This window comes from Cicer arietinum, chromosome 5 (genome assembly GCF_000331145.2).
Source record: "Cicer arietinum cultivar CDC Frontier isolate Library 1 chromosome 5, Cicar.CDCFrontier_v2.0, whole genome shotgun sequence".
Classification (NCBI taxonomy): Eukaryota; Viridiplantae; Streptophyta; class Magnoliopsida; order Fabales; family Fabaceae; genus Cicer; species Cicer arietinum.
In genome coordinates, this window is record NC_021164.2 from 75,194,735 (window position 1) to 75,206,035 (window position 11,301).

General features: G+C 32.5%; 2 protein-coding genes across 2 annotated transcripts in view; one reads left to right on the top strand and one right to left on the bottom strand.

The window, feature by feature from the left end:
- The window catches only part of LOC101497867 (plasma membrane ATPase 4-like), a 7,738-nt gene extending 6,844 nt beyond the window's left edge, over positions 1-894 (top strand). Inside the window, exons 14-15 of the mRNA XM_004501189.3 lie at positions 178-359; positions 458-894. Of these exons, the coding sequence (XP_004501246.1) occupies positions 178-359; positions 458-554 (279 nt within the window). The 3' untranslated portion in view covers positions 555-894. The remainder of the gene's footprint in view (positions 1-177; positions 360-457) is intronic.
- Positions 895-3,054: 2,160 nt separating this feature from the next.
- Positions 3,055-11,301, bottom strand: part of LOC101497424 (uncharacterized) — an 8,572-nt gene continuing 325 nt past the window's right edge. Inside the window, exons 2-13 of the mRNA XM_004501188.4 lie at positions 10,588-10,635; positions 10,321-10,369; positions 10,195-10,243; positions 9,048-9,118; positions 7,900-7,958; positions 7,667-7,759; positions 5,570-5,627; positions 5,328-5,464; positions 5,189-5,245; positions 4,277-4,374; positions 3,875-4,074; positions 3,055-3,428 (exon numbers count right to left, since the gene is read on the bottom strand). Coding sequence (XP_004501245.1) covers positions 3,364-3,428; positions 3,875-4,074; positions 4,277-4,374; positions 5,189-5,245; positions 5,328-5,464; positions 5,570-5,627; positions 7,667-7,759; positions 7,900-7,958; positions 9,048-9,118; positions 10,195-10,243; positions 10,321-10,369; positions 10,588-10,635 — 984 coding nt within the window. The 3' untranslated portion in view covers positions 3,055-3,363. The remainder of the gene's footprint in view (positions 3,429-3,874; positions 4,075-4,276; positions 4,375-5,188; positions 5,246-5,327; positions 5,465-5,569; positions 5,628-7,666; positions 7,760-7,899; positions 7,959-9,047; positions 9,119-10,194; positions 10,244-10,320; positions 10,370-10,587; positions 10,636-11,301) is intronic.

The following is an 11,301-nucleotide window of genomic DNA, read 5'->3' on the forward strand; positions in this document are numbered from 1 at the left end:
AAAACAATATCAATTTTCGACCAATGTAATACTACTATCGACTTTCTTGATTTCCATGATTTAGTCAATGTAGTTCTATATTTAGGAACGGAGGTAGTATTAGTATATTACTATTATTGTTGATCTTAATCAAGAGATTTTAAGATTCAAAATTTATTTTATCCTTTCTAACTACAGACTGCATTCACAACAAAGAAAGATTATGGCAAAGAAGAGAGAGAGGCACAATGGGCAACTGCACAGAGGACTCTTCATGGTCTTCAGCCACCTGAAACAACCAACATTTTCAATGACAAGAATAGCTACAGGGAACTTTCTGAGATTGCTGAGCAGGCCAAGAGACGCGCCGAGGTTGCAAGGTAAGAAATAATTCAAGAAATGGTAATGATAATGTTGATGATGGTAGTATAAATTATGTATATCCTAGTGTCTTAAGAGATTTTTTCAATGTTCTCAGGCTTAGGGAGCTTCATACATTAAAGGGTCACGTCGAATCGGTCGTGAAGCTTAAGGGACTGGATATTGACACTATGCAACAACATTATACTGTTTAAGGAGTTTGGACAACCTTTAAGAACAACAGGGTTATATATGTGCTTGTCCAAGAAGCAAAAACAACAAATACGGTGTCCTTAGATTAGGATGAAGTGTCCTTTTGTTAAAAATTGAATGGTTACTCCTCTATGCCAGTAGCTAGAGGAGATACTATTCTCTTAGGTACCAAATAACATGGTTGATAGGATTTACTTAATGTCTTTTTTTGGGGAATGTTAGTAACATCAAGGTCACATAAAAGCTCTATATTTTTTTTAGCTAAACAAAACTCAATATTCCGACTTTGACTTATGTAAGTTGTTCAATAATAATGAATGAATGCAATCTTTTTAAGTCTTATGTAGGTTGTTCAATAATAATGAATGAATGCAATCTTTAGGTCTGTTTTACCTGTCTTCATGTCCAGCCTAAAAAGAGTGAGAGGGTGAAAAAGGTGTTAAGTTTCATCAGCGAAGTGTGAAACAAGTGTTTGATAATTTAATGGAAAAAAAACAGTAATTGGAATAATTGTAGGACGTTGTAATCAATTTCGACCATATGATTTCAAATCAACTGTTGAAATTGTTTTAATTAAAAAAACCCAAGTTCTAATCTAAATTGTTTGATTTTAGATGAATAGTTAAGATTGAAAATTGTGCATACATTTATTTATTACAATAGGCAATCTCAGTCCCAAAAAACAAGACCAACAATTTGGTTATCAATTGGGTTGTCTTGACATGCATGATCTCGCCTTTGTTTGTCATTTTTATCACAAAAAGAAAAAATTAAGGGAGAGATTTTTCTCACCCTCAAAAGCACTTTGAAAGTATACATTCTGAAGAAAAAGAAAAACAGTTTTTGTATAGTCTTTCATGTGTATTTCAGACATATATGTAGATTTTTTTTGTATGTATGTTTCCGAAATACTACTGTGTTTTTAAAAACTCTTGTTCATTATAATTGAAAAAATTAATAGTGACACAGTTAGATTCGGAAGGATGAAACTAATAATATATGTACATTCACTTGTGCTAATTTGAAATCATGATGTCGTGATATGATGTCCAACTTAATATTATATCATTTTTTGTCAATTAAATTAAAATTTAAAAACGGTATTCAATCAAGTCAACAAACCAAAGTTTTAATCATATATATATATTTTTTTCTCATGAAAAACATATACCTATGTCTCTTTTTTTCTACATCTAACTAATTATTGATTCATTTTTCCAATGCACCTCTCCCATCTCTGCCTACTTTCGGTCTCTTCATTTTTTACCTCAAAACGGTAATGTTAAATAATGATACAACTCACATTAAGCATTAAAACTTTCATAAATATACTCTTACACATTATGCAGGGCATACTAAAAGTGAATATCCTTTTCATTTTTTTAGGCAATATAATTTTTATTGTGGATGTTGTATATCTCGATAACTATAGCTAGCCTTCCTCAAACAACGATTATTTATATCAGAATTTTCTTTTTTGCTATTCTATGTTCATATTTTTGCATGCAAGTTATATAGATAGCAAATTAGCAATTTATAGTTTTACATAACATATAACTTCTATTTAGTCTCTAACTTTAGTACTATTTTAACAATAATTTTTCAAAACCATTTTTAAACATTCTTCATCTATTAAACCTTTATAAAAAATAAAATAAAAACTTTATTTTGAGTTGCTTAAGATCCCTACCACACCGCATCATTGTTTAGCAATTTGCTTATAAGTTTTTTCATAATATAACTTTCATTGACATTCATATTTATCATTTGTCATTTTTTAAATTAGCTTATAAGCATGTTAATGTAGTTAACAAGATAATTTCAACATGATAGTAATCACTGCTTGGCAGTTTGATCCTTAAACATATATTTATGAATTACATGACAATATTATTCAAATTTCTGATAGTAGCGATGTTCTATTGTGCCCTTTAAGGAATCAAAATTGGAATGTTTGTATTGAAAACTACAAATTTTACACTTTTAAAGAGTAAAGAACACAACTTCCAATACATTTCTATTTGAATATTTCTATTTTCATTTTCTTAACAAATATTTTGGAGCATTTGTCATTTTAATATACTAACATTAAGTTACTTTATTCATAAATTTCATACGCTTATTTTAACTAATTATTATATTATCATTGATACGACTTAAATTCCACTTGCTCAACACTTAGGTCACCATCTAGCTATAATTTAATCCAAATCTACACCAACTAGAGGCCCATTTAGTTAACTTTTTTGACATACAGTAGGTTTGGATTCATGGTGGAGAGTGAATTGATTTTTCTTATGTTAGAAATCTAAATACCTATTAAAATCAAAATTGTTTTTGTCCCAAACCTCGATTAGATTAAAAATAAATAACATTAATGTTACGTTGAAAATTTTGCAGATTAAATTTTACGCTAAACTTGCTTTTGGAGTAAAATATTTCTTCTATAACCATCTGTTATGTGGTTAGCAGTATTACTCGACTCACTGTCACACCCAGATATATACAAGCCATTTTTTTCTTATCACTTAAAAAGATAGAACTTATCATATGCAACCAAATTACATCTAACAAGAATTGTGAAGGAGAGATGAATTATAACAGTCTCAATAGAAGTCAACCTATCCCTGTTGTACTAATGATACAAGACACCTGAGGGTATTGAAGGAATATAGTACAGAAAAATTAAACCTCAACCTATAACCAATTTCGCTAGGTAATACAACTTCTAGAGTTATTTTTATCTAAAACTTAATAACATTCTACCAAGAATTTTTACAAGTGAATTTAGACTGCTGAAAGGGCGATGCTCTAGCTTCTTTGATGATATATCTGCTGAAGCGCTTGTGGAAGATTTAATACAATCTCTGCATATGCTGGGATAGGGAAACAAAATATAAAATCAGTTGAGAGCGAGATAACTTTTAAGTAGAGCAACAGAGAAACATATCAGAATTTAGTGAACATGGAATCAGCCAGCAGGTTTGTAGAATAACCTTGGAGAAACTTAATAAAAAAAGGATCTGTTGAAGGTTATTGTGGATATAAAATATATTTATTGAAATGTACAACATTTAATTTAACGCATTTGTAATATAAATTGTTACTTTACAAAAAAGTAAAATGCATGCTAATTCCAAGAGACTCGTTAGTATTTGCAAAAAAAAGTAAAATGCATGCTAATTCCAGAGTCTAATTTCATTATACTATAGCAGTCACCTAGTTGTACACATTGCATTAGGACATATGAACTGTTGACGCCAAAAAATCCAAAAATAAGACATTGCTCTCTTATAAATTAACAAAGTAAAATAGTTTTCACCTTCTGGTAGACTCATGGTCCGTAGGGCATCTTCTGCATAGGATAGTCGAACTGGAGCAGGATGACTTTCTGATATTGCATCTTCCTTTCGGTTCAAAGTTGCAGTAGAATTTTTCTTCGACATCGGCCAGGCTAATACTGTGATTCGAGTTGGAAGGACTGAAATGAGATCTGCGTATCGAAGGCTGACTGTCACTTTGCTGCAAAAAAATGACTTCTTGATCAGTATTACAAGGTAATAAACCAAGAGAAAATGTAGGAAAGTGAAAGAAAATCAAGGGAGAAAAGAGAATCAAGAGAATTTGAAAAAGTGTGTTATTCAGTATAAGTTTTCAGGTAGATACAAGTAGAAGATTCTGTTCCTTCACTAAAGAGAAAATTAGATAACCTTAACCCACTAACCAATCAAAATCGTCCAACACAAATTCAATCATGTGATAAGGAAGGCTATGATACAGCTCTCCAATTTGATTTCCATATAGTTCCTTTATAAGTCTGACCTGCATGATATTTGTAAGAGGCAGAAAGTTAGATGTTAGTTTGTAACAGAATAATATAGATATACTAGATGTTTACAAATATATGGTTCATTCCCATCAAAATTATTTCTTGAGAATTTCTAAACACGCAATTGATAAATTTATATTTAGTAGGCGTAAACTAGCTATAATCCTGTAACCTCATGTTTTACAGATAGAGAAACATGGGAAAGGGTGTAAAATCAAATGACTCGCCAAGATGGACATACCATAATGCATATAATAGTTGACATACCAAGAAAACTAAGCAACCTACCAACTTTAATATCTTCCACAATAAATGTTCTTAAATGGCATTAGCAGATGAACTGTAACCAAGAATACATATTTCGAGAACTTTCCAGAAAATGGAGAAAAAATGTATGAACACTATATCCCGGACTTATCAGTAGATAGTGTTTTGAGAATCTAAGCTAACAAGGACATGAAACTTGGTAACTGCAAAAACAAAAATGCATGATACAAATATGCAAATCTATTTCACTAAAAAATCGGTTTTAGAGTAAGGGTAAACAAAATGTTAATATATATTGTTTTCCAGAAATAAGGATACAGGTAAAATAGTCCAAAGGTACTACTAGCTTTAACATGTTCTGACATTATTCTTTCGTTAGCACATTTAGGTTGTGATTCATTCTTCCATTATACATGCATGAAAGTGTAAACTTTTGCTCCATGTGTAACGCATGTCCGTAATAATTGTGATGACAATATTGTTACTCCCAAAAATGAACATATCAAACTCCTCTAATGATTACATACATGGGCAGTCTACCTGTTCCCGTCTATCCACATATGACTGCAATAAATCTCCAACATGGTCTATGAATTTCTGAAAGTACACCAATAGAAACAACGGTTAGAAAAAAGTTCAAATAAACACGGTGCATGGCAACATATATAACTGATTTTACCATTGCATTGGATGAAAGGAGATCATTTTCTGTCTCACGTATTGGCAAGAAAAATGGAACTGTGTGCTCAAGGACAGACATCTTTTCAAGAAATGACTTGCTCTCCAGCACACAGTGGTAAAACTCACAAGGTTCACCTGGCAATAAATGAACAGACATTAACATCAACAAATGGGAAAAGGAAGGGGCATGTACAGAAAGATCCAGATAAGTAAGTCATGAACAATTTAGTTCTAAATTACCAGCAAAAGATGTCTCATACTGTATGCCAATTCTTGCACCTTCCAAACAGCAAATTACCTGCTCTCAAATACACAATCAATCGTAAAAAGATTATTTGATCGTGAAGTTAATACTAAAATAACAACTAGTCCAAGTATAGCATTGAACACTAGACAAACCATTTAATTTATTGGAAAGGACACAACAAACGCCACCACCAAGCCTTATTCCATTAAGTAGGGTTGGCTACGTACATCCAATGTCACCATGAATATCTGTAATGTATTCAGTTCAAAGATAGATTGTTTATCTCTAAATCCCACTTTATAATTTGGACTATAATTTTTATCGATGTCCGTTTACCTCTAGCTATTGGACTATCCGCCATTTTGTTAATCCTCCTGGCGTGTGCGTTTACATTACAAGCCTTCTCAAAGAGTGTTGTCAAATTGCAACCAAGGTGGCGTCATGGCAGATTCAATGCCTGCCGCCATAGGCCACAAATATATCCACCATGTTTCGGTCATAGGCCTGCAATACCACATTTATATGACAGATTTTTGGCTGAATTCCATAATTCACCATTGATAACATTTGTCTCCGCACATGTCCAAAGCCACTTAAAAGTTAAAATGTGATTCTACCATTTTATCTACAATGGGAACTACCACTTTTTTTTTTCTTCCAATAATTGTATTACTAATCTTGTCTTGTATAAGCCCTTGCCCATATTAACATTCTCATCTCTGCACACTCGTCCATATTACTAATCTTGGCTCTACCAACCGACATTCAGTGTCATTCAACATCATAGGTCTAACAGCAATGCAATAATAGTATCCTTTGAGTTTGAGTGGTAGTTTTTTACCGTAGATCACACCAAGAATACTGCATTATTTCCCCGACTCTGCTTGGATCCTATAGTTTATATCTCCCTCTATCTTGTTGCCACTTAGTATGATGGACACAATCGCACAAGGAACTTAAAAAATGAGACTTGCGGTATATATTCTCCATTTTTCACCTCCAAGCTATGATTTGTATGTCTCTGGCTAAATCTGCATTTTATATCCTCTATTTACTCCAACTTAGGTGGAAGTCGTATGTTTTAAGTCTTGTCTCCATATCTTTAATTTACCATTTATTATTCTTGACTCCCTACTAAAACAATATCACCCACAAAAAAAAAAACATAGAAGTAGTGTCTTTTCGATATGTTAAGAATATCTAGAATTAAAGTGAAAAAGATAATGCCTCAATGTTGACCCTTAATGCACACATAGAGCTGTAGGGATTAGGGAACCTTCAATACCCACCATCTGACCCTGGAATTGTTAACTTCACTATTTGCATTTTCCTCTCAACTCAGCACGTCCATAACCAATACTTTGTCAATTTGTTGGGTGGCTAAACTCTCTTTTGGTAAGACTTTGCAGTACATGTAAAGTTTTCTATCCAATTTCCTTATAAAAAAGTAAATCAAATCAGGAGCATCTTACACCACTCTGCCTATAATAAATCAAAACTATTAGCAAAGTCTAAAATAGTATTCCCCTCTGCGCTTATATTCTCTATGCCAGATACCCCATGGATAACCTCATTCCAAAACTTTACCTTGTATTGCTCTTCTTTCCTTACTTGTGCATATGAATTGGCAACAAAAAAGATTTTCCATTCCATTATAAACTTTAGTGCTATGATCCTATCTCCTACGCTTTTGACATGCACGGTCTCTTTCATCCAAGTCTTATCCATATTTGTACCTAACCTGTATCTAAGTTTTGTATTTCTTATGTTCGAAAATTTGAGTCCTGATGTGTTTAGTTCTTTAGCCTTTTCGCTTGCCAACATCTTCCGTAGGTACATAAAGTTGCTACTCTCTCATCCACACGACTTAGATATGCAAACTATTGAAATATTGTCAAAGCACGTCATGACCCCGATGTATAATCTTCTATCTTATCTCATCTACCTATTCTTTCTTCTCAAGGTACTGTTTATAATCTTTGAAATATTTTCAACTTAATTACAAGTATAATCTGCTACTGCTGAAAATTAACTAGTCATTTGCCATGAAAAGTAATTCAGGGATGTAATATCATATAATTAATATTTACCTTGTTTCCAATTTTATAAGTAATTTTTTCCTGAGGGCCTGCTAATATGTCAGCATCCCCAGACATTGTTTTTCTGTCTGCTTCCATATGCACCTGACAACACATTCAAATGGGTCAATCATTATCATCAACATCAACAGTGAAACTCAAACACATGATTACTATGGAGAACATCACGGACAAATACCAGAACATGAGTGAAAAAAATGAAGGTAACAATCACATAATCATACCCGCTCTCTTATTGTAGCTAGTAGACCATCATTCCACTGTTCCCCGTCTAAATATATCTCTACAAATAAAAAAAAGGAAGTTAAGAAGCATTTTCTGGATATCTCTACAGAAATGAATCAACAGTAGAACTTGGTTAGCATTTAAGATGTTACAAAAGTTTATCTCATACAACGACCAAGATTTACATCTTAAGAATCTCCCCCTGTTAAAATGCTTTAGATTATACGATGCTTCTTCTCTGTTCAACTCTCTTTTGTCATTCTACATTTCTACACACACAAAAAATAAAAAGCTTCCATTTATCCTATATGAACAGCCAGCATCAATAGCATAAAGATCTTTTATTTTACTTTGGGTCCAGTTCAATGCTTGTCGGTATAAAAATAGTTTAACATTTAGTCTTTTAAACAGAATTGTTTATTTCACAACCAATATATAAATAAACACTCAAAGATCAACATATAAGCCAGGCTGCACCAAATAAAATACTTAAATAAGGCACTAGGAATACTGTTTGCTAGTTATTTTCAATGCTTTACTGGTTACTCTGTATTGAACCAACCAAACCAGCACCTTGTCCCCTCGTGCATGCAGCCATGCAGGCTTGTCATATACTCCCTCTAGAATGGAACATACGTACAATTGGTAGTTAAAAAGTTGATGTATCTGGTCTTACAGGCAACATCACTCGGATCCTCCAATGAAATTTGATATTAGCACAGTTTGTTAAAAAGAAGTAACATCAAAGTCAACCTTGTGAACGGACTATGTAAACACTATTAATGGAGCTTCAAATTTAGGAACTAAATTGATATCACAATCTGATTGATGGATTAAATTGATGTCAATTTTATGATAGAAGGCCTAATTTGATGTCAATTTCATTTGGAGGATGATCCTGATAACACTATTTATGGATAGATGTATTCACACATAAATACAATAGATTCAAATATCAACTGAAATAAAATAAACAATTTGAATAGTGGAAAGGATAGCAGAGCATAAAAAAGTTGAAATTCCTATCAGCTAGACTAAAGTGTAAAGGAGTATAAACGTAAATGGGTACGTAACGTGAATCAAGGCTGTGCCAGATACCGCCCATTATTAATAGGAATCTACAGACATCAAAGCCAAAGAAAGCTACCTTCAGTTTGAGAAGCTCGTGCAGATTCAAATTCTTTCTGTAGACGCTCAAATATTATCTTGTCAGAATCCCTATTAACCCAGTAATATTAAAAAAATTGTAAATATGTCTCTACAGCATATAACAATTAATATATAATCGACATTCTGAAACAATAATCTTCGATTTAGGCATCCATGTAATGGATTAAGATATTCATCGAGGCAAAGAGAAGAAAACCAAACACCTTAAAACAAGCAGGTCAACCTTGATTGTGTATAAAGCAGTTTCAAAAATATGTTAGAAATTGGATATAAGCATGCCCAGTAATGTGGAATTTCATCATATGGCAATATCACATTACAGGAAAAGCTGACTTTGTGAGCTGACCTATGACCTGCCTTCGGTGATGTAAAAAGAATGGCAACCTAGTACATTAGGTTCCACAATTATATGGTTTGGGAGGACCAAAAGTAGTGTCTTAATTCCATAAGCGGAGAGACTGTATCTATGACTACAACCCGTGACCACGAGATTTCAAGACAGACAGAAAAATACAAAGTGGGCAGATGAGATATCCTCAAAATTCAGAAAAATAAGTAAATAATAAAGTAAATATAGCATATGAGGGACAGCAAAGGAAGTGGAACACCCCTTGCAATTTTAAAAAAAAAACACCATAGTAACTAACATGTTTTCCCTATTCTTTCATTTTCTTTTTCTTTTTCATTTTCAAAAAAATAAGATAATGAAACAAAGAAGAATGGAGAAACTTCATTGATAGTAGTATCCCTTTACACGAAGTCAGACTTTATTTTGAATTCAGGAATTCAACTCCATTCACTGAACTCTCTCTTATTTGAGTCCCATCATACACAAGCTTCATTGATGTAAAAAATAAAAAATGAATTTAGTGTAAAATGTGAAATCAAATAGTTTCTTCAATGAATACTTGAAATATATTTTGTAACCAGCTAATCCCCACCCACTCCACATGTAGACAAGAAAAGTCAAAATAGGCATAGGCATAGTATACAAAAGTTAAGCAGGGACAAGTTTCTATGATTCTATACATAATAGTTTTCAGTTCAATTAGCTGCACATCGATTGCTTTTAAGATACAGATAACTAAGGAAATACACCTTATGCTTCATTAAAGACATTTTACCTAGAGACGCGCTCTGCCAAATCTCCATGTCTTTTAAGCAAACTTCCAACTGTCATGAAAATAATAGAATCACTTCTTCAATATTATCTAGAAAATTGAAGAAACGCTATGAGATTATAAACTTACATCTGGCTCGTGTAATCTCCAACCGACTATCATCATCATGCATAAAACTCTGAGAAAAAGATAATACAAATACCAATATGGTTTCAGCAAAGAAAAATTATTAAGAAAACATATCAAGAGAGAAATATGAAACTTGCATAAACTCTCAAAATCCGTTTTCATAGAGGATGATGACTGTTGTGAGAAATTAAAGAAAAGAAATAATGAAATACTCTTTCACATATTCATCCAATCCAAATCAGCACTTATGAAAGTGAGAACCCTTACCACTTCCCCCATTACTGCATACGGCCGTCCAGCATACTGTTCAAAATGCTGCATCATTCCACAATCATCAGTTCAGAGTGAGAGAGAGATAAGTAATAATAATAACAATAAACCAGAAGATAAGCACAACAGAAGAAACAATGAACCCATCAGCACAAAAGGCATGGACACGGTTGTTAATGGTGCATAAAGAATAAAGCATCAATTTGATCTCTAAACTATCATTTTCTCTTGTATTTGGTCTCTGAACTATAGGAATATACTAAACAGTCCTTAAACTATTTTTAATCCATCTAATCCTTGAACTATCATTCGCCCTCCTATATTTAAAGCAGCTGAGGAACTAACTTGATCGAATAAGAAGGATAATTTAGTGACTAAATTGAAGGTTGACTCATGCATAAAATAGAAAAATAAAATAACAACCACAATTTACAAGAAACTAATTCTATGAAAAATCTCAGGCTTTATAACTTGGTAATATTAAATTTCAAGCAATCAATCAGCTTCATATCAGAAAACCATCATAAAACAACAGCCTCATCATTGAGTTATTATTATGAATTAAATAGCGTATATAAAATATCTTAGAAAAATAAGATAAATGATGTGGTAGAATTTGAAGTGGTAGTGAAATTCATAGGAATTAGGTTTTTATTGTTGAAGTGATAATTGCAATTTCGCAATATACCAGCAGAGTTGAACTCGGTTGCA